Source organism: Grammomys surdaster, unplaced genomic scaffold, assembly GCF_004785775.1.
Source record: "Grammomys surdaster isolate TR1022 unplaced genomic scaffold, NIH_TR_1.0 125750, whole genome shotgun sequence".
NCBI lineage: Eukaryota > Metazoa > Chordata > Mammalia > Rodentia > Muridae > Grammomys > Grammomys surdaster.
The window spans coordinates 975,622-999,454 of NW_021620582.1; the positions used below are offsets into that span (position 1 = coordinate 975,622).

The 23,833-nt window shown below is 41.2% G+C and overlaps 1 protein-coding gene across 1 annotated transcript; it reads right to left on the minus strand.

The window, feature by feature from the left end:
• Positions 1-1,133: 1,133 nt before the first annotated feature.
• On the minus strand, positions 1,134-23,799 carry Rab2b (RAB2B, member RAS oncogene family). Its single transcript, XM_028788499.1, has 8 exons — positions 23,509-23,799; positions 23,245-23,316; positions 20,346-20,413; positions 13,622-13,704; positions 13,337-13,429; positions 5,956-6,067; positions 4,433-4,501; positions 1,134-3,243 (listed from the first exon to the last, which is right to left on the minus strand). Exons 1-8 carry the CDS (start codon positions 23,552-23,554, stop codon positions 3,136-3,138), a joined length of 651 nt encoding a protein of 216 aa, XP_028644332.1. The 5' UTR covers positions 23,555-23,799; the 3' UTR covers positions 1,134-3,135.
• Between the last annotated feature and the right edge of the window lie 34 nt (positions 23,800-23,833).

Consider the following 23,833-nt stretch of genomic DNA (forward strand, 5'->3'; position numbering starts at 1 on the left):
GTGTGGGTTCCCCTCAGGACTAGAGTTACAGGGGACTATGAGCCATACCATATGTGTGGCCAGGAACTGAACTCTGTACTCATGACCAGTACATGCTCAGCACCTGATACATCTCTCTCAACCCTCAAAAATCTTTAGAATAATTTTTTCAAGAGTCATTTCAATGATTAAAATAATTTCCCAATGGCACACACCTTTAATCCCAGCACTTGGGAGGCAGAGGCAGGAGGATTTGAGTTCGAGGCCAGCCTGGTCTACAGAGTGAGTTCCAGGACAGCCAGGGCTACACAGAGAAACCCTGTCTAAAAGAAAGAAAAAAAATTTTTTCCCAAGCAGTGACATAATTGTGCCCACACCTTTAATTCCAGCAGTAGGGAAACAAAGACTGTTAGGTCTCTGAGTTCAAGGGTAGCCTGGTCTATAGAGCAAGTTCTAGGATAGAATAATGTATTTATGTGTAAATGCAAAGAGGTATAATCTTAATTATTCATGGTTTCTATACTAAGAGCCTATTATCCTTCTGGTTATTTTCTGGTACAGAATATAAGACCCACCAACAAAGGAAGTCATTATAAGCATTGTAGGAAGGGGGAGAGTGTCTGATCCAGTGATTTTTGCTAATTAAATGATATGATTTTCAGTGTTCATGATTTCAAAAGCCAATTGACACCCAAAATGTCTCATAATTGCCATTCAGCACATAGGGGTGGGAGATGTTTCTGTATTAATTCATGATCACTTGACTCAGGTCATGAATTTTTAGCCACAATTTTTTTCTGTTTCTTTTAAAAATGACAAAAATATCAAGTATAGAAGATTATAGACTATAATAGAATTAGATGTGAGAATTAAAGGGGTTTTTTACATTCCAAAAAAAAAAAATTTGCAGAATGGTCCACTTTCATCACTCCAAAGGTAACAGCTGTAGGTGAAATACTGTCTTCAGCCAATTCTCTAAAGCTTGTGAATTGCTAAAAACATTTGAACAGTAAAAAACAACTTTTCAATAGAAACTACAACATTGATGGGTATGTTAGCACATTCAGGAAGTATCTTTGGTGCAATATTCTAGGAGAATGGTATCCATTTACACTCAAGGTACAATCAGAAATGACACATGAAATAAAAGCAGCTTGGATCATGCATATATTTAATAGGAAAATGGTCATTAACAATAAAAATTAGAAAATTTGGTGAGACCTCAATGCTGTGAAAGAAAATGAGACAAGTAAAAAAGCAAGTGTCCCAGGAGGTGACGTGAGGAGTGGAGCAGAGGCAGACTGGGCTGCCGGTGTCACAGATTCTAAGGAGAGGGTAAAAAGTCCCTACTTATCTGAGTAGCAGGCATTCTAACTGTAGGCTGCACAGAATGGGGGCAGTGACAGTGAGGTGGGACAGAAGAGCAGTAAGAATCCAGCATAAGGAGATGGGAAAAACCAGGATACTATTACATAGAGACAACTCTAGGGCCTTTTGTTTCTTCTAAAGTCTTAAGTTTTAAAGCATGTCAAATTCCAGATCATGAGTTACACAGGGTACAGTAAGGGAATGGTGAGATGGACTGGGGTAACAGGGACCTGCTCTCAGAGAGCTTACAACCTATATGAGACAGACGCTCCCCCCTCACCCTCTCAAAAAAACCCACTACAAAACATATTTACAAAGTAAATCACATACAAATAAATATGCATATGAATAACATAGGAATGCTAAGAAGTATTGTGTTAACAACTGCTTAGGGCTCCCTAGGTCAGTGAGGATTTCCTAAAAGAAAACGGTGTCAGTATAATGTTAGGAGAGAGTAAGAGGGCAGAGCATGTGCAAAGGTACAGAAGTTGGAATAAATATGTCATAGTCAGTAACTACTTAGCTTGATTAGAGTAAAAGTCTAATAAATCTGGTTAGGGAGAATGCACAGCTACCTGGGAGTCTGAAGCCTCAGGATCCCAAGTTTAAGGCCTGCCAAGTTCAAGGCCAGCCTCGGCAACTTGTCTTAAAACAAAAAGTAAAAGAGAAAGGCTCCTGAGGGTACAGCTCAGTGGTACAGCACTTACCTAGCATGTTTAAGAACCTATCTTAATCTTCAGGGCATGTACACATGCTTACATGTGTGCATGTGTGCACACACACATAGACACACACACACAGACACACACACAGACACATAAATGGAGAAAGAATGATGAAACAATAGAGAGGAATTTGGTGAAACAAACTGTAATGCTAGAACTGGTCCTTTAAGCAAAACGAAGAATTAATGTTTCCTTAGGTAAGGGTATGTGGCAACAGGTCTAGTACCAACTCCACTGCTCTCAAAGTTCTGTAGTTAAGAAACAGAACTAGCAATGAAAAATGCCAGCAAGCCTAGCTAGCCTAAGCATGGAGCTCCAGGTCCCAGTAAGAGATATGGGGCCCAATGTGCCTGGCTCCGAAGGAATGGTGCTTAAGGTTGTACACACACATACTAAATAAAAAGAAACTAGCAAGGAGACAGTATAGAGGCACTCGGCTTCTATAGGAACTCTTATGAAATGACAAGCAGGTTTCCAAGGCAAGGAAATAAATGCAATGAAACTACTATGTATAGATCTATCATCCACAGGCTATTCAGATCCTTAATTCTAAATGTTCAATCAGAATATCCTTCACCTTAGTTACTAAAAATTGGATGAGGAACAGATATGTTTATTTTTTCCTTTCTTTCTCTTTTCTTTTTGTTTTTTTTTAGACAGATGGCCTAGTGAAACTTATGTGGCCCAGACTGACTTCGAAACTCCTAGCAATCCTTCTGCCAAAAGTCCTGAGTGCTGGAATTATGGGTATGTGCCATAACACCTAGCAAATAGATACTGATAGTAAGTTGTTTGGTTTTTAACTACTGTGACAACCAACTTTGATTCTAACATTTTAGAAACTAGAGGATGAAAGAGCCGTAATATATGCAGAATGCTCGTGTCCCTAAAAGAGGACAGGTCAGAAAGGGCCCAATTTTCTCCTCAGGTCTTAAGTGGAAGGATGAAACATCACACACTGAAAAGAGGCTGCTCTCAGCCAAAGCAAGGAAGGCCTCTTTCTTTAAGCTGTTGATCTGAAGCTGTTCCAGGAGAGGAAAAACAAAGAGTTCAGACCAGGTTTTCAGCAGCAGCCAGAGTCAGGCCCTATGTCAGAAGAGTTCTGCTGAGAGGAGCAGGGTCCCACTGCTGAGGTAATTGACTGCTGGGGCCCAATCTTGATGCCATTTGCCTGTAAAAGAGAAAAGAAAAGGTAACAATTGCTGCATCAGAGCTGAAGAGAATTCGAAGGAAGGACAGAGATAAAGAAGAACTCTTCAGTTAAATTCTAGGCATTGTGTTCTCTAGCCAGCTGTTCTAAGAGTGAGATGACTGGTTGTGAGAAACAGCTGACAAGAGTGGGGTTTGCTTGTTTCAAGGTCACTGCTGCACATAGATTTCATAGCTGTGAACAGAAGTCAGGTGTGCCGGAGGGGGAGCTCAGCCAGGGAAGTACTTGCCATGTAAGCATAGGACCACAATTAGATCCCGAGAAACCAGACAGGAGCCAGATGGGCATGACAGCTCACCTGCAATCCCAGTCCTTGGAGCAAAGATACAGGGAGTTCCCAGAGCAAACCCTGCCTCAATATGTAAGGTGAACAGCGATGGAAAAAGACCCCTGTTACCAACCATGGGCCTCCAGATGAACACCCACACTTCTGTCAACACATATGTGAACATGCATATATACACATGCACATCACATACACATACATAAGATAAAAATTCTTTCTTAAAGAGTAAGCAGCCGGGGGCTGGAGAGATGGCTCAGCGGTTAAGAGCACTGACTGCTCTTCCAGAGGTCCTGAGTTCAAATCCCAGCAACCACATGGTGGCTCACAAACATCCGTAATGAGACTGGATGCCCTCTTCTGGTGTGCTGAAGACAGCTACAGTGTACTCATAAATAAAATAAATAAATCTTTAAAAAAAAAAAAAGAGTAAGCAGCCAGGGCTATACAGAGAAACCCTGTCTCAAAAAACAAAACCAAACAAAAAACAAAACAAAAAAATAGGCTGGGCAGTGGTGGCGCATGCCTTTAATCCCAGCACTTGGGAGGCAGAGGCAGGCAAATTTCTGAGTTCGAGACCAGCCTGGTCTACAGGGTGAGTTCCAGGACAGCCAGGGCTACACAGAGAAACCCTGTCTTGAAAAACCAAAAAGAAAAAAAAAAGAAAAGAAAAAAGAAACTAATGCTGTATCCTTAGATACCTGCACTTAAAAAAAACAAAAAACAAAAAAAACAAAAACAAAACAAAAAAAAAAACAAAAAACCACCTGTGATTAGTGTGACATTAGGAGGCAGGAATAGGAATGCTGACACTCTAGGGAGCGTCTATCAAGATAACCACCAGTTCTAACCCCAAACCTTTCTCACCTCATTGTGGATATCAAATAAACCTTGCTGGATCTTCCTATATATTTCTTTGGCTGTATTAATGTAGGCCTGAAGGAGACAGAAATCATGCATCAGTCTTAAGTTTAGGCAGAGAAATGAGAGAAATACAAATATTTTTATTTGGATTCTTAAGGTGAATTAAGAATCTGGATGTGGTGGTCCACCCCTTGTAACCTTGGTGCTCAGGAGGCAGAGGTAAGGAGATGACACGCCTGAGGCCAGCCTGGTCTACACAGTGATACTGTGATATTCCAGACCAGCCAGGGATACTCAAACACTCTATCTCAAACTGAGAATAGGGCTGGAGAGGTAGCTCAGTGGTTAAGAGCACTGCCTGTTCTTCCAGAGGTCCTGAGTTCAATTCCCAGGAACCACATGGTGGCTCACAACCATCTGTAATGGGATATGATGCCCTCTTCTGGTGTCTGAGGAGAGCAACAGTGTACTCGTGGACATAAAATAAATAAATAAATCTTTTTTAAAAAAGAAACACCCTGAGAATAATTAATAAACAGTAAAAAGGAATAATCCAGAAAATTCCAGCGAAATGGTGGTGGAACACACCTTTAATTCACTAACAGCACTAGGGAGGTAGAGGCAAGTAGATCTATGAGTTCAAGGCCAGCCTGGTCTACATAGCAAGGTCTAGGCCAACCAAGGTTACATAGAAAAATCTATAGTAAAAACAACAGCAGCAACAACAACAAAAAACAACCCCAAAAAAGATCATTTCAGCCAGCTGGTGGTGGTGATGCACCTCTTTAATCCCAGCACTAAGGAGGTAGAGGCAAGTGGATTTCCAAGTTCAAGGCCAGTCTGTCTACAGACTGAGTTCCAGGAAAATCAGGGGGGCTATGAAGAGAAACCCTGTCTCAACATCCCCCCACCCCACCCCACCCCCACAAAGTTATCTCCATAAATGTCCTTGTAAAAGCCATTGAATAGATACAGTGATGCATACCTGTCATCCCAATACTCCAGGGACTAAATAAAGCAGGAGGATTGCAAGTCTGAGGCCAGCTTGCCACAATACATGGCAAGTTCAGGGGTAGATTGATCATAACCACATCTGAAGAAGCAAACCCACCACCACAATAAAACACATTGAGTACAGTTAGAGAACGGTGATCCTATGGTTACAGGGACTGATGTTCCTAGGTCATAGAAAGTTAGCAGCCATGCAAATAAAACAAATACACTCAGTGGGACAATACAGGCAACACCTGGCATCACAATGAGGACAGTTTCTGTCAGATTCCCAAGTAAAGTGGTCTGTAAAGAACAGTAGTGTCTAATCTGTATGTACCAATTAATGTCATCCAAGGCAAAAGTAAAGCCTGAGGAATTAGGGTGGAAGAGAATGGGACAGTTCCCTTAGGAGGAGATGGCTACTCTGACCACAGTACATTCTCGTTTACACATGTCCCATGGAGAACAGGGTTCTGAAGAACAGGACAGTAACAGTGTCACCTCTGAGATACTCCCCACTTCTGCAACAATACCTCTTCGACATTGCAGGCTGTCTTGGCTGATGTTTCCATGAATATGAGGCCGTGCTCCCGAGCAAAGGCCTCTCCTTCCTCTCTTTTCACATCCCTTCGAGATTCTAGATCACTGTAAGAGATTAATTAGGAAGGAAACTTTAAAGATTTAAGAGAAGGGGGTAACCATAGTTCTAAAAGGACCCCACAGCAGCTTAAAACTGTCAACTGACGCTTGAAACATGGAGATCCTACATGACACCTTTTGTGTAGACTTAATTGACTTCCATAGTCTCTTGGAAGATATTATTCACATTTATAATACCTTCTGCATGGCTGAAGATAATACCGTTCTTGGTTACAGAGAACAGGCTTAGAGAAGTGAGCAAGCCTCAGTCACTCAAGGTTCCCTATGCCCTTTCAAGTGGGATCCAGGACAGCACAGTAGAGATGGGAAAAAGGAGGCGTCATTTACTGGAATCTTAAGCCTAAGGATTTCTCATTTTGTAGAGAAGACTCTCTTCCTTCTGGTTTTTTTTTTTTTTTTTTCTTCAAGACAAGGTTTCTCTGTGTGGCCCTGGCTGCCCTGGCAACTTGCTCTGTAGAGTAGGTTGACCTTGAAATCAGAGATCAGCCTGCTTCTGCCTCCTAAGTACTGCAGTTAAAGGCGTGTGCCACTGAGTGCCTAACTTACTCTTTTCCTAGCATAAACTCATGAGAGATTAAACCAGGACTTAAGAGAGCAGTCATCTTAATTCTTACTAGTCTCATTTCTAGTTTGTATGAAAGAGACTTAGCACTGTGGAATTAGAGAAAATGACAGGATAGAATCATTTGATATGGGGAGAAAAGGAGCCAAAACCAGAAATGGAGTGAAGTAGCATGGAAAGGCCAGGAAACACAGATTAACAAGCTAGTGACAAGCTAGTGAAAGGACACAGGAGGACACACAGAATCAAATGACCTGGTCTCATAGGGGCTCACAGAGATGAACCAACAACCAGGGAACTTGCACGGGGCTGACCTAGGCTCTTTGAATATATGTTACAGTTGTGAAGCTTGGTGTTCTTGTGGGACTCCTAACAGTGGGAGCAGGGGCTATCTCTAACTTTGTTGCTTGCTTCTGATTCTTCTGGGTTGCCTTGTCCAGTCTTGAAGGAGAAGCGCCTAGTCTTACAGAAACTTAATATGCCTAATTTAGTGGACATCCATGAGAGATCTGCCCTTTCTGAAGAGAAAAGGAGGAGTGGATGCAGTGGGGGGGACTGGGAGCTCTACAGAGGGAACCTGTGGTAAGGGTGTAATATATAAGAGAATTAAAGAAAAAGGGCTGGTGAAAACAGTAAGATTGATCTGACTTTTCTTTTTCTTTTTTTTTAAAGTTTTATTTATTTATTTATTTAATATATATGAATATACTGTCGCTGTCTTCAGATACACCATAAGAGGCATCAGATCCCATTATAGATGGTGTGAGCCACCATGTGGTTGCTGGAAATTGAACTCAGGATCTCAGGAAAAGCAGCCAGTGCTTTTAGCTACTAAGCTATCTCTCCAGCCCTCTGGCTTTTATTTTCAAATGGGATTTTTGTGTTTTGTTTTGTTTTGTTGAGACAGGGTCTCTTTGTGTAGTCCTGCCTGCCAGGAACTTGCACTATAGACCAAGTTGGCTTCACACTCAGGGATCCACCTGCCTTTACCTCCTGAGTGCTGGGATTAAAGATGGGAAGAAGATTCTAACCTTTTAATAATTTAGAAGAAGGAAGAAGAGGAAGAAAAGGAAAAAGAGGAAGAAGAGGGAGAAGAAGAGGAAGAGGATGACAAAGAAGAAGGAGAAAAAGAAAGTAGTATAGTAGTATAGTAGTAGTAGTAGTTTATTGTGTTAGAGTTACTACTGCTGTGACAAAATACCATGACCAAAAGCAATCTGGTCATGAAGAAAAGTTTATCCAGCTTAAGCTTCCATATCACAGTCCCTCATCAACAGAAGTCAGGACTCCTTACAAAAGGCAGGACCTGGAGGCAGGAGCTGATGCACAGGCCATGGAGGGATGCCGCTTACTGGCTTATAGAACCTAGGACTACCAGCCCAGGGATGACACCACCCACAAAGGGCTGGGCCCTTCTCCATCAATCCTTAAGAAAATGTCCCATGCTGGGTGTGGTGGAGCATGCCTTTAATTTCAGCTTGACTAACACGCACAAAGAACAGGTTCAGTCTCAGGACCAGGTGTGTGGAGCTTGCCCTTAATAATCCTACCACTTAGAAGATAAAAGCCGGAGGAACAGAAGATGCAAGTTACCCTCAACTAGTGTGTAGGAGGAGCTAAGGTGGGAGGAGTTAGCAGAGGAAGAGGAGGAGTAAGGAAGAGAAAAGAAAAAAGGAAGTGGAGGAGCTAGGAGAGAGAGACAGAGAAGAGATGTAGGAGGATGGAGAACCATACAAGTATGGAGAGCACTCATGGGGAACAACTTATAAACTTATAATTAGGTTAGCTAATTGAGATACAACTCTCTTTGTATGGGCATCTTGTTATTAATCATTATCAAACATATAAAGCCTTTGATTAATCTATAAGAATTAGAGTCTCATTCTCTTACTGGGCCCACATGGATGGCAGAATGGTCTGGGCAATGCCCTGCCTTGTGGAGACAGTGTGGAAGATTGGTAGAGCCATCTCTCACGCATGCATCTAGTGGGTGGCAGGGCTGGTGTTTCTGGCGGGCCAGTTCTAGCTGCAGTGCGCACGTGGCCTCCGGCCGAGAAACATGGCGGCTGGGCTAGGCAGAGCCGCTGCAGCTTGGATAGTCGGCTTGACCAGCGGCCGTTTTAAATCATTACTACAATAAAGTGGCGCACCAATTTCGGGCACGAATTCACTAGAAATTTAAGTCTATTCACCTGAGAGTAAAAGTTGTGTTTTTTTTTCTTTAAAGAAAGTGAGTGAGTGATTGGCACTGATAGGAGTCACGTGACTCCTAGCGTGGGAACCCTGAACAAAAAACTGCAGCTGAACTCCCCGGCTGTGGGGAAATGCAAGTTGCTTTTTGTTAGGAAAAGAAGAAAGTAGTTGACTCTAGAGAGTACAGTGTCTGTGAATTAAAATTGAGATTATTTGTTTTTAAGATAGATTTAGAAACAGTTTTGTCCGATTTCACGTGGGGAATCTTGCCTGCAGTTTGGAACAAAGACAGGTAGAGAAAATCCGCCTGTAGCTCTAGGCACAGAACCACAGACAGACAGGTATACTTTGAACCAAGAAAGCCTCCATTGTGGAACAGTTATTGATTTAAGTATAAAGTTAAAATATAGGGATTATTTGCTTTTAGGAAAGATTTATAAACATTTGTCTGAATCATGTGGGGATTATTGCCTGCGGTTTGGAACTTAGATGGGGAAAATTGTCACTGGCTCTAGAGTAGAGAGTACGGTGTATAAGTGGAAGCTGCTCTGGAGTACAGAGCCAAACAGATAGATGGTATAAATAAAAAACTGTTCTAGACAGAGGGCCGAACAGAAAGATAGTGTAAATCAGATGTATTCAGATGATACAAAGTTGCCGGGCAGTGGTGGCGCACGCCTTTAATCCCAGCACTTGGGAGGCAGAGGCTGGCGGATTTCTGAGTTTGAGGCCAGCCTGGTCTACAGAGTGAGTTCCAGGACAGCCAGGGCTACACAGAGAAACCCTGTCTAGAAAATCAAAAAACAAAACAAAAAAACAGATGATATAAAGTTATATTGCCTCACAGGAGACTCGGGTTCTGTCTAATGTGGGCCCCATGGGAATTCTGGGTTCATTTCCTGCTTGGCAAAAATAGGGAAGACCTAAAGAATAGGCACATACAGTATTTTAGTTATTAAGTTGATTTTATTTTCAAGATGGGTATGATTTTCAGTTTTTCGGTTATATTTTTCCTCTGGGAAAGAGGTCAAGATAAAGGTTTTTCTGGTTACTGGCTTAAGGAAATTCTGTTTTGGGAAAAAGCTTTTGTCTGTGTGTTTTCCGAAGAGATGATTAAGATACTTCTACCTCCAAGAATTATATGGATTAGACATGACAGAGGCAGGCCACCAGAATACTAGATTCCAGAATTCAAACAAAAAATTACTTTGATACTAAAATTTGTTTTGAGAATTATATATTGCAGAATACACAGCCTTTTGTATCTACTCATCAAGCAAGCTGAGCAGACCTGCTCGAACCTCTGATGTCCTGGAATTTCAGTTGGATGCAGTTAAAACACAGACATCAGAAGCTTATCAATTTACCCTTCCCCCCACCCCTCTTCTAATATTCAATGCCCATAATCAGCTTGAAGAAGTAAATGAAGAGTCGGTGCCCCTATTTCCTGGGCTTGGGGACTGACGTGGTTAATATTAGTCTGTCCTTCTAGGGTTAAAAGTAATGGTTTTATTGGAACAGGGAAGAATAGTTAGAATTGATTACTTAGCCATAACCTATTTGGTAGAAATCTGTATAATTGTTATTAAGCTAAAGTTATATATATATTTTTTTCTTTTGAGACAGGGTTTCTCTGTGTAGCCCTGGCTGTCCTAGAACTTACTCTGTAGATCAGGCTAGCCTCAAACTCTCGAACTCAGAAATCCGCTTGCCTCTGCCTCCCAAGTGCTGGGATTAAAGGCGTGAGCCACCACCGCCTGGCAAGTTATATTTCTTAAATGGTACAAAATTTACTTTGATTTCAAATTTAAGGTTTTCATTGGTATGAGTTTCTTATTGATATAAAAGTGAGATTACTATTGTTATTCTCATAGGCATTGTGCCTATATAACACATTTAGGAATACAAGGTTTAGACCCAGTCCTTTTTTAACTTTTTAAAAACTGATTTGAGATGGTTAGCCTGTGAGTTAAGGGCCTATAGCAAATTCATGGCTCTGAATTTACTATTAGCGTGTTTTCTAGATTATAATTAGAAATAGCAGAAAGGAGTTAACGGACAACAGTCCAGATTGCTTTACATAGATAGTTGGTTTTCAAAATGTCCACAGAATTGATGTTATAGGCATTCCTGTATAAACGTTCATACTATTAGAGACCTGTCTGCTCCTGACAGCTTCCTGTCTTGGATTCTAAGAAGAAATTGAGCATCTTTGGAGTTACTCCAGTTGTGGTGAGACAGCCACTAGGCAAGAATTGCCTCTTTTCATCTACAGACAAAACACTGTCCAGAAAAAGAACACACTTGCAGAATAGTTGACTGATTATATCGGCCAAGACAGAGTAATCAGCCCTTAAAAATTCTGCATTACTAGGTCTGTCAGATGATCCTGGGCCAGAAGGCTGAAGATCAGATGCTCCAACGTTTTGAGGTTTAGGGACTGTCCAGGTGTTCAGTGGGCTCTAAAAATTGGTTAAGTTTTAGAAGCTATGCTTTGTGCTTCCCAGGATTTCAATTAATTCAGTCATTCTGGATTTCTGACGAGGCTATTTCTGACCCAGGCTATTTACTTTGAGAGAATAAATTTGAGAGGATGGTTTTCAGCTGACATTCATTCTAAAACCAAGTTTAGAACTAAGTCTTTTAGTTAGGAGAGATGACAGAGGTTCTGTTTAGTCAACAAAATGATGGACTGGGTATTAGGTCTACCTTGTACCTTACTGATACAAATTGGTATAGTTATGCTCTAATTGTATTTTTTGTTTGTTTGTTTTTGTTTTTTTGAGACAGGGTTTCTCTGTATATCCCTGGCTGTCCTGGAACTCACTCTGTAGACCAGGCTGGCCTCGAACTCAGAAATCTGCCTGCCTCTGCCTCCCAAGTGCTGGGATTAAAGGCATGCGCTGCCACTGCCCGGCAATCTCCATCTTTCTATGTATCCAAAGATGGCTTTAAAACCCCCATCTAACTGTCTCTACTTCCCAAATCTTGGGATTACATGGTGATGTCTGGCTTATTGATTTGATTTTTTTAAAAATATACTTATTTATTTGTTTATCTACTTATGTATCTGTGTGTGTGTGTACACATATCACCTGCATTACGATGTATACATGGAGATCATAGGACAACCCTCAGCAGTCAGCTCTCTGCTTTTACCATATAGGGCCCAGGGACTGAACTCAGGTTGTCATGGTTGGTGGCAGGTCACTCCACCCACCAAACCATCTCACTGACCCTGACAGGATTTTGATATATAGGGCAATCTGGCCTAGAACTCACTATATAGTGCAGGCTGGTCTCCTGCCTCTGCCCCACAGTGCAAACAGATATGCACAACTACATTAAATCTAAGTCAAGGGTTTCTTTTGTCCTATAAATACATTCTTTTTTTCTGAAACTAGAACTACAAAGTGTGCCCAAAACTAAACTGGAGCCCTTGTGAACTGCCGGGAGGAACACAGCATGGTCCTCATTGCTGCAGTGAGAAGTACCATGGTGATTCTTCAAAAGTTAAACATGATGTCCGTGGTCCAGTAACCCTGCTGATCTTGTAGCAAAAGAACTTGAAGGAGAGAACTTTACAAATATCTTTGTTCCCATGTTCATGACAATATCAGTTACAGTAGCTGCAAACTGGAACTGGCAGCAGCCCAAGTGTCCACGGAGGAGGGGGATGCTTGGGGGGGGGTGTATGGAATGAAATGTGGCAACAGTGCACACTACAATCCTGAAAAAGCAAGTTTTAAAACATGCTACAGCATGGACAGAGCTCCAAGACAAGATGCTACGTAAAGTAAGCCACTCATAACAGCACAAGTGCTGTGAACTCTGCTCACACGAGAGATTTATAAAGTAAGCCACTCATAACAGCACAAGTGCTGTGAACTCTGCTCACACGAGGGATTTATAAGGAAAGAATGTAGGGGCTGGAATGTGATGGTGCATTCCTGTAATCCCAACATTCTATTGAGCGAAAGAAAGAAGGAAAAAAGAAAGGAAGGGGAGAAAGGAAGGAAGAAAGAAAAAAGAAACAAACTGAGGACAGGATACATGACAGAATTCAATGGTTCTAAAGTCTGAGAAAATGAAAAGTTGAGATGGATAATGGTGAGGTTTGCAGAAGCATTCTAATAAGTTTGGGGCTACAGAATACTCTAGGAAGTACTTAAAATTGTAAAGTGTATATATTTCTTACCATACTAGCATTTCTTACTAAGATGATATATTAAGGAAGTCTGAGTATCAAGAAATTCAATGTCAATCAGATGGCACATGCCTACAGACCCAGCCTTTTAGAGATAGAGGCAGGAGGATGGCAGCATATTCTAGGCTAGCCTGGGATACAAATTGAGTTACAGGCCATCCAAACTACTTCGGAGATTTGACTTCTTAAAATCAAATCAAATCAAACCAAAACAGAATGATAAGAAACTCAGTATCTACAGAGTCAGTCCAATGCATCCTGGTAACTAGTACTTACAAAGATAAGAATTTACCTCTTATTCCCAATCAGCATAATAACCATGTTGGAGCTGGAGTGCTGGCGGGCATCCTCTAACCATGAGGTCAGGTGGTTGAAGGTTTCGCGTCTGCAGCAGAACAATTTAGAATGCTGGTCAGAAGCCTGTTTCAAAAAGCCAAAGTTGCTCCAAAAGCATGAGAAAGGGTGGTACATATGCGAAAAAAGCAGCTGCCCTACTCTATGTCCTTGGCAGAGGCCATAGGCAGAAGACAGCTCAGGGAAGTCAGGCAAGAACCCTCCCACATTTCAGCCAGCTCACCTCGTGATGTCATACACCAGGAGGGCTCCAGCTGCTCCCCTGTAGTAGGAACGGGTGATAGAACGGAAGGACTCTTGCCCAGCCTTTACCATCAACATGGCAACAAAAAAATCCCAGGAAAACTAGGTTATTTCCAGAGAAGAGACTTACTCACATGCCACCCTAAAACAAAGAATTTAACTAAAGAAAGAACTTGTGCTAGGTTAAACATCATCATCATCTAAGGAAAAGAAAGGTACCTGAACAGGGAGGACCCCAGGTAGACTTGTTCAGTAGGAACAAGACTGAGATCTCGGGTGGGTCAATTACTACTTCTCAAGAGATTGTGCATCAAACTGTTAGATCTTCATTATCCTTAGGTCCAGACACCCAATGCCAATAGCATGATACCAACAACCTTCATACACATTTCCCAATACCCCTAAAACTGGGAACAGAGCTGGAAACTCAACCCCAAATAAGTCATTGAATAGACTACATTACTTTTCCTATTCTTATTTATCTGTAAAAAAATTTAGAATGCCAATACCCTATTCAATGGAAGGCTCATTCCAATGAAACAATGCAGAAAAAGATATAAGCAAGTGACTCTTGTGCTGAGTAACCCCTGCATTTCTCCAATAACAGCAAGAATATCTGGACATTCCTTGCTGAGATCCTATGGTGGAAAGTAAAAATAAGGAAGAGGAAATGATGTCCAGGACCTAGAATAGTTCTCCTTAAAAGAATCTTGTTCAGCCAGGTCAGGTGGTAGTAGTACACAGCTTTAATCCCAGCACTCAGGAGGCAGAGGCAGGCACATCTCTGTGAGTTTGAGGCCAGGTTGGTCTATAGAGTGAGTTCCAAGACAGCCAGGACTACACAGAGAACCTTGTCTTGAAAAACCAAAAAAAAAAAAAAAGAAAGAAAGAAAGAAAGAAAGAAAAGAAAAAAAGAAAAAGAAATGTGTTCATAATCTTATTTCTGACAGGACCAAAACATTGCTTTATGTATAACTGAGCAATTAATTCCCCCCCATGCACTAGATACTTTTTATTTTCTTTTCTAAGATTTATTTATTCATTTTATTTATACAAGTACACCATAGCTGTCTTCAGACACATCAGAAGAGGGCACCACAGATGTTTGTGAGCCACCATGTGGGTGCTGGGAATTGAACTCAGGACCTCTGGAAAAGAACCAGTGCTCTTAATCACTGAGCCATCTCTCCATCTCTCATCCTCTACTTTTGTTTTCTTAACATAATAGTTCCTTTATTTTATTTTTGTTTAATGGAACCCCAGATGTCATTTAAATAAAAACACTGGGTTGCTGAGATGGCTCAGGTATTAAGAGTGCTTACTGCTTGTAATGGTTTATTTATGCTGGGTGCAGGGAGTGGCACTATTACAAGGTGTGGCCCTGTTGGAGTAGTTGTGTCACTGTGGGCATGGGCTTTAAGACCCTCATCCTAGCTGCCTGAAAGCTAGTATTCAGATAGCAGCCTTCAGATGAAGATATAGAACTCTCAGCTCCTCCTGCACCATGCCTGCCTGGATGCTGCCACCCTCCTGCCTTGATGATAATGGACTGAACCTCTGAACCTGTAAGCCAGCCCCAATTACATGTCTTTATAAGAGATGCCTTGGTCATGGTGTCTGTTCACAGCAGTAAAACCCTAACTAAAACACTGCTCTATCAGACGATGGAAGTTCAAACCCCAGTACCTACACTGGGCAGCTCACAAATGCCTGTAACTCCAGTTCCATGGGATCCAGTGCACTTTTGTGGCCTGTGTGGGCACCTCATGGACACATGCACATATACACACATAAATAGACACATCCTGGTGTGCTGGTGCCCACTTCTAACACTAATATCCTGGGACTCATGACACTGAAGCCATAGAACCCCAAATTTGAGGCCAGTCTGGGATACAGAGCAAGACCCTGTCTCAAAAAATAAACTAGAAAGTCACCCAAAAAATATTCTGTGTGTTCAATCATCCTGTTAGAAAAGTTTTCATATTTCTGGAATAATTTCTCCTCAGAAAACCCAGAAAATGAAAGTCATCCTTACTCTATAGCCAGGAAAACTATAATAGAAACATGGGAACATGAATGGGTTTTTATAGCATACCACCAACCGGTAATAGTGCTGATACTATAGTAACATTACAGTGCTTGTTTGAATTTTATTTACTTTTACGTGTATGAGTGTTTTGCCTGCATACTTGATGTATAACATGTGTATGTTTGGTATCTATGGTGCTCATAAGATGGCACTGGATCCCCTGGAACTGAAGAAATGGATGGTTATGAGCCACCATATAGGTCCTGGGGATCAAACTCAGGTCCTCTGTAAGAGCACGAAGAAGTGCTCTTAAGCACTGAGCCATCTCTCCAGCCTCTATAATAACATTTTAAACTATTATTTTTTTCCTAGCAGTGTATCATGAACCATAAGAGACAATCACATACATTATCTCATTTAACTCTCCTAGTATCCCTAAAGTGACTGATATTATTCTCCTTCAAAAATGGAGGAAAAAAAAATGCCTAAAGGGGCAAGTTCAATAACTGTCCAAAAAGCACACAGCAGAGCTGAAAATGCAGGGCCATAGTGTTTCATGCACAGAAGCATTTCACTCTAAACTGGGGCATAAATGTGACTAACTTACAGTGACTTTTTCCCTCTTACAGTGTCCTTACAGTGACACACACACCTCTGTAGGCATTATACAATTCCTTAGCCTGTTAGAATTCTGATAGATCTACAATTACTAGAAATTCTGGAACTTACCAGAATTACCAGAATTTAGTAATTCTGGTAATTCTAGAAACATGTTGAAGATTTGAAAAGCACTTTTGTTCACTAAGAACCCTGTAGGACTTTTGATTTGCCCTGTCAGAGTGAACCCCAGCTCTTCTGGGGTTCTGGTTTTGCTTTTATTTCTTACTTTTTGTTCTCTTCTGCTCTACTCTAAAATCTTCCTCAGTCTTCCTTATAGACTGAGCTGACACACACTGGCATCCCAGTAATTAGGAGGCTGAGAGAGAGAGGAGATTGCCTAGCCAACCTAAGCTACACAGTGAACCAGGCCCAAAAACTCGAGGCAGGGTTGGGAAGACGTGGGAGTGGGAGATTATGACACACAGAAAGAGTCATGGGATGGCTTCCAGCTGACAACTAGGAAACGTTGAAACATCAAATCTCTACTGCTACAGGGTATTCGACCACACAGTGAACTCTGAGATTGTTTTATTTACTGGAAAAATCTGGTTTTAGTTGTGGTGTGCCTCAGCCTTAGCATGCACCTTTAATCCAAGAGTTTTCTGCTTGAATATTGTAAACAAGATTAAACAGTTGACAAGGAGTAAACATAGGATTATAAAGAAATAACCATAGAGAGGGAGTCAGGGGGACGGATAGCGAGACACACAGGAAGTGGAAAGGAGGGACATTCAGTTTGAAGAAAGTTTTTTGACAGAGGGGTATACCTTCTGGGACCTCGGCAGAAGAGAAGGTCAACTGGGTGCTTTCTCTGCCTCTCTGAGCTAGCTGGTTTTCACCCTTAGCTCCTGGGTCTTCATTAGTAAAATTGAAAGATTGAGATTTTGTTTAAAAACAACACTTCGCTTTTTCTCTTCTTTTTTTCTTTTTCTTTCTTTTTTTTGGGGGGGGGTTTCAAGACAGGGTTTCTCTGTGTAGTCCTGGCTGTCCTGGAACTCACTCTGTAGACCAGGCTGGCCTAAAACTCAGAAATCCGCCTGCCTCTGCCTCCCAAGTGCTGGGATTAAAGGCGTGCGCCACCACTGCCCGGCTCTTTTCTTTCTTTCTTTTTTTTTTTTAAAAAAAAAGATTTACTTATTTATTTTATGTATATGAGTACACAGCAGCTGCTCTTAGGCCCACCAGAAGAGGGCATCAGATCCCATTACAGATGGTAGTGAGCCACCATGTTGCTGGGAATTGAACTCAGGACCTCTGGAAGAGCAGTCAGTGTCCTTAATGGCTGAGCCATCTCTCCAGCTCCCAAACACTCCACTTTTTCACGTCAGTCATGTTCATGAGCACTTTGGAGGCAATATGCTGGAAAGACTGACTATCTAGTTCAACTTAAGTGGGTCCATATCAATCTCAAATATCCTTGTCCTTGATCAGCTAAAAAATGTCTAAAGCAGCAAATAACTAACATGGAGTTTTTTGTTTTGGTTTCATTTTGTGAAATTCTGTAGCTTTGACTAGCTTACAACTAACTCATGATGTAGTTCAGGCCAGCCTTGAATTCATGTTGCTCCTCCCTCAGCCTTTAAAGCACTGGCCTATGGGCTATTTGAATGAGAATGGCCCCCACAGGTTCATATGTTTGAATGCTTGGGACCCAATTAGTAGGACTGTTTGGGAAGGATTAGGAGATGGCCTTGATGGAGGAAATGTGTCACTAGGGCTTTGACGTTTTGGTCTGTGGGTCAAGATATAAAGCTCTCAGCTACTGCTCCAGTGTCATACCTGTCTGCTTTCCGCCAGGATGATCACTGAATAACCTCCAAAGCTGTCAAGAAGCCCCTAAGTTTCTTTTTTTTGTTGTTGTTGTTGTTTTTTGTTTGTTTGGTTGGTTTTTTTTCTAAGTTCCTTTTATAAGAGTTGTCTTAGTCATAATGTCTTCTCACAGCAATAGACAATAAGTAAGACATAGGTGTAGGCAAGCCACCACACCAAAAGTTGAACATGGAACTTTGATGAAGATTTGTAATTTCTCCCAAGTGAGAGCAAGAAATACAGTTTGAAATATCAGCTATAAGTCAGATATTGGTTTTGTTGTTGGTCTTTTGTTGGTGATGGGTTTTTTGCTTAGTTTTTTGTTGGGGAGGTTATTTTTTTCTTTTTGTTTTTGTATTTTCAGAAACCTCTCACTGTTTTGGCTGGGTTGGAAATCTATGTAGACCAGGCTAGCCTTGAACATGTGGGGACCCACTTGCCTCTGTCTCCTGAGCGCTGGGATGGCATGCATCAGCATACCAGGTTTGCCATGCAGTTCTTAAGGATCCTATCCACAGGCTCATACAGCTGTCTGTAAACTTCCTTCATGACCCAACCATGTCTCATGTCAGCACTTAAGGAGAAAGAGAAAAAGCCAGCAAGCCAGCAGCATGGCCATGAAATATGGCACACAAAAACAATGTGTCTAGATTAGGCAAAACTACACCACATCATGCCAAACTTCAAGAGTACTTCACTGATTAAAACACAGGCAACTTTTACCTTCGATTTTCATATCTGGGCAAATAATCCATGGAAATTCTCAAACATTTATATAAAATTATAATAAATTAGAATGTTTAATGAAGCTGTGCAGTGGTTGAAAACTAGAAACAAAATTAATGTCCATCAATGCAATGGAGGCTGGCTAAATAAATACATGGTACATACATTCTGTGACTATGTGGTTGTTAAGTGAGTCAGATCTGTAGTTACTGATAGAAAACATCTCCAAGGTATCAAAACTACTATACAAAAAACACAGCTATGACTATTCTGTCACAATTCTATACATATTAATACTAATGAAAACAAAAATCTTGGGCTGGTTGCTTCTCAGTAAGCAAAGCACTTGTCATGCAAACCTGACAACCTGAGCCTGATCCTTGGGACCCTTTCTTGATAGGATAGAAAGAGAACCACTCCACAAAGCTGTCATCTGACTTCCACTCACACCAGGTCACATGCACACACTGTCAAACACACAAGCAATAAATATATTATTTTAATAAAAAAAACCCAAAACATTACTTGCATCTGTCTGTCTATCTATCTACCTATCTATCCATTTATATCTACTCATTTATTTATGTATTCATTCATTCGTTTTGTAGGCTAGTCTGGACTACAACTAATAACAACTTAATAAGATATCTGCCTGCCTCTGCCTCCTCAGTGCTGGGATTAAAGACATGTGCCACTACTGTCTGGCTGACATATTCTATTATTTAGGAATTTCAATGCACAGAAGTCTGAAAGAATACGCACCAAATCATTAACAGTGGGTTCTTCTGGGAGAATAGCAAGAATGTGACACAGAAAAGGGCCTTATGTAAGAGGATGTTCATTTTTGGCTATATAAACTTCGATTGCTTTTTAATTTTTACTGTATTAGTTGAGTTTTATTTTTTATTATTATTATTTTTAAATGTATTTATTATGTATTATGTATTCTGCCTGCATGTATCACTGCTGGTCAGAAGAGGGCACCAGATCTCATTACAGATGGTTGTGAGCCACCATGTGGTTGCTGAGAATTAACTATTGAACTCAGGACCTCTGGAAGAGCAGTCAGTGCTCTTAACCTTTGAGCCATCTCTCCAACCCCAGTTGAGTCTTTTTATTATTATTATTATTATTATTATTATTAATTATTATTATTATTATTTTATTATTATTTTGTTTTGTTTTTTCAAGACTGGGTTTCTCCATATAGCCTGGGCCATCCTGGAACTTGCTTTGTAGACCAGGCTGGTCTTAGAGATCCATCTGCCTTCATTTTTTAAAATAAAAAAGGTATGACACCTTGTTTTTGACCTGAGTATCTCAGTGTGTAATCCCTCCTGGCTTGACCTTTCTTGGGCTTCTTGCCTCATCCTACAGTTTTAAAACTACAGGTATCTAGCACTGCACATGGCTGCATTAGCTTTTATTGTTATAACTGGGTCTTGGCCTGGTTCTAAATTGTTTTGCCCTCTCTTACCGTATCCCAGATTTGCAGTTTGATTTGTTTTCCATCGATGTTGACCATACGTGCTCCAAACTCCACACCTGTCAGTAAAGATCAAGGGAACGAATATGACTGTAATGAACACATACACGTTAATCTAGAGGCTCAAGCTTTTCCCCAGGGTTATAATAACGAGTCCTTTGTCTTCACTCACTGATATTCAGTCGAATAGTGGTTATTGCTCCAATTGAATTTGTGTTCCTTTTAGTTTCTTTTCTAGAATTAAAAATCCACAGACTGGGGATGCAGCACAGCTGATACAGTACTTGCCTAGAATGCAGGAAACCCTGGAGTCAATCCCCAGAACCACATAAAACTGGGCACAGGACTGGAGAGATGGCTCAGTGGTTAAGAGCACTTGGTCTTAGAGCAGAGCAGAGTTTGGTTCCCAACACCCACGTCCAAGGGCTGATAACTCCCTGTAACTCCTGCTGCAGGGGGTTCAACAATCTCTGCAGGCCCCTGAACACATATGCACAAATACATATGCACATACACACATACAAATAAAAATTTTAAAAATCTGAGGGGAAAAACAACACATACGTGTTGCCAAAGCTAGTTCTTTCCCTAGGTCTGTTTTACAAATTCTGGTAATAAACTAAGTTTGATTTATTACATAAGCAGTTGATTTATTTTAAGGCCTTATAATGATGAAGACTATCTAGAGCATCTTTTATTAGCCTTAAGAAAAGTGGCACTGCAGTCACTGTAACAATTTGCAAATAATATCTGAAGAATGTGTACTCACTACAAAGCAAGTTCTAGGACAGCCAGGGCTATACCAAAAAACTCTTGTCTCAAAAAAAAAAAAAGAAGAAGAAGAAAGAAAAATTAAAAGAAAAGAAGTAGGCACTAAAGGAAAGTTTTGTGACAACCAGTTCCCATAAAATGAACTGCAAAGCTACAATTCATAGAAAAAAATTCTAGAAAATTAATAATTCTAGGACAAATAAGGCTAAAAGAGATGAATAAATTCTTAGGAATGTTAGTTTACACTGAAATCTGACTAGGTAATATTTAATTCTGCAATTTTTTTCAAAGAACTTCTAAACTGTTTGAAAGTAATGTAAGTATGTGTAACATACATGGCTGGTACCTGTGGGGACCAGAAGAAAGCAAAGGGTCACCTGAACATGAGTGACAGATGGTTGTGAGCCAAAATGTGGGTGCTGGGAATTGAACCCTTGTCCTTGGGAGAGCAATCAGTGCTCTTAACTGCTGGATCAGCTCTCTAGCCCCACTGAAAACATTTTTTTGACAGTGTCTCGGAGTGCTGACTAGTTCTATGTATGAAGCAGCACTTCTTAACTGTAATTCTAAAACTAGTTTCATTTGCAATTAAGGAAGCTGCCTAAGAAACAGGTCTTCAAGGACAAAATTTCTTCAACCACCGGTAATATTAACTTCTCTCAAAGCAGTATGGAAACTGATGAACTGATATGGCTTTGGCATTTATCTATTTCAAGGCAAAATTCATCTTTTTCAAGGACAATATTTCAAAAAGACCAAAAAACAAAAAACCCTACTGCATCACACACACACACAATTCATCCCCTTTTCTTTTTTCAAAATAGTATTTTGCATATAGCATTTGAATTCATATTTCCAAGAAAGATTAATAATCTAGCTTTACCTCAACAAAAATCAAAAGATTTTTTTTTTTTTTTTTTTTTTGGTTTTTCGAGACAGGGTTTCTCTGTGTAGCCCGGGCTGTCCTGGAACTCACTCTGTAGACCAGGCTGGCCTCGAACTCAGAAATCCTCCTGCCTCTGCCTCCCAAGTGCTGGGATTAAAGGCGTGCGCCACCACCGCCCGGCTCAAAAGATTTTTTTTTTGGAAAAAAAATTCACTGTCAATTTTTCTTTCTTTCTTTCAGAACAATAAGATTCTAATTTCAATGAGTAAGAAGCTAAAAAAAAAAACCAGGCTGAGTATAGTGGTGCATATCTAATCTAGCATTTAGGAAAATCAAGACTTATTCAAAGTCATTGTCAGGCTACTCATGGAGTTCAAAACCAGTCTCAGCACAAAAGCAAACTTATTAAGAAAGCCCTGTGATGGGGCATGCCTGTAATCCTGTAGTCACAGCAGTTGAAGGCTAATGCAGGAGGATCTCTGGGAGTTCGTGCCCAGTGTGGGTTATATAGTGAATATGAGGCTTTCATGGACTAAATAGCCAGAATTTGCCTCCAAAAGAAGAGAAGGTGAAGAGGGATGAGGAGGTGGAGGTGGAGGAAGAACTAGAATAGTCCTTACATTGGCTTTTACTTTTCCAGCCTTAAAAAGAATCATGTCGATGTTTACTTTGAAAAACATATGAGGCTGGTAGTTAACCACAAACTACAGATGAGATGTTTAATAAGCAGTCATGTTTCCACGGGATTTTTCCATAAACATACATGTAAGTTGCATTTGAAGAAAAAAGAAATCCTACAGCAACTGGTATTTATACTACATCCACCTCTAAAGTTACCTTTCAATCATTTACCCTCCACTTACCAGCTTTTATCATTTTTTTCTTTCTTTTATTCTTCTTTCTTTCTTTCTTTCTTTCTTTCTTTTTTTGGTTTTTCTTTTCTTTTTGGTTTTTCGAGACAGGGTTTCTCCGTGTAGCCCTGGCTGTCCTGGAACTCACTCTGTACACCAGGCTGGCCCTCGAACTCAGAAATCCACCTGCCTCTGCCTCCCAAGTGCTGGGATTAAAGGCGTGCGCCACCACCGCCCGGTTTATCATTTTTCATATACCATGACTTCAGACTAAGGCAGTGAGAAATAACTTTTTATTTAGAATATTGAGACTGTTAACTTTCTCCTTTAGCAGTTCTGTCAGCTAGCTTTTATCTGTTCTGGAACGAGGAGATAAGCTTACCTATTGTGAGGTCGTGCACAGGCTGGAACCGCTTGTCGGTAAACTGAAGCAGGAGACATGACTTACCCACACCTGAAGAAGAATGGTGTGCTTTAGATGGGAAGCCGCAGGCTCCCAGGCGGGGGACAGGGTCTAAGGGGCAGAGCCCCGCCCCCGGAGCTCGCCCCGCCCCCTCCACTCAACTCCACTAGCCTCGCCCCGCCCCAGCCGATTTTGGAGGTAGGATCCCCGCCCCAACCTGGAGGCGGTCCGTCGGCCGGTTACCTGTGTCTCCGATGATGATGTACTTGAAGAGATACGCGTAAGTCATGGTCCCGAGGCGTCTGTGTTCCGGGTCCTCCCGATTTCTACAGCCACTTACCTCCGACCTCTCTAGCCACTCAATCTACGGATCTCCTTATTTGCCTCCGCTCCGGCCCTTCTAGCTCAAGCTGCGTCTCTATTGCTCTCCCCAGAAATCTTCACTGGATCCGGAATACCGGACGCCGGCTCTAGGGCCGCCCCATGCTCTTCTACTTGCCATTATTCCACCAAGCTCCAGGGGGCGACAGCGATCCTTCGGACAGCTCGGATCGCGACTGGTTGCGTC

Bases quoted from the DNA above. Each gene is read 5' to 3' on its own strand.
- Rab2b (XM_028788499.1), bottom strand. From the start codon at position 23,554: ATGACTTACGCGTATCTCTTCAAGTACATCATCATCGGAGACACAG. The intron at 13,705-20,345 runs GTAAGAGAGGGC...TTGATGGTAAAG, and splicing joins AACTGCAAATCTGGGATACG to GCTGGGCAAGAGTCCTTCCG. The intron at 6,068-13,336 runs GTAAATTCTTAT...AATCTCTTACAG, and splicing joins ATGCTGATTGGGAATAAGAG to TGATCTAGAATCTCGAAGGG.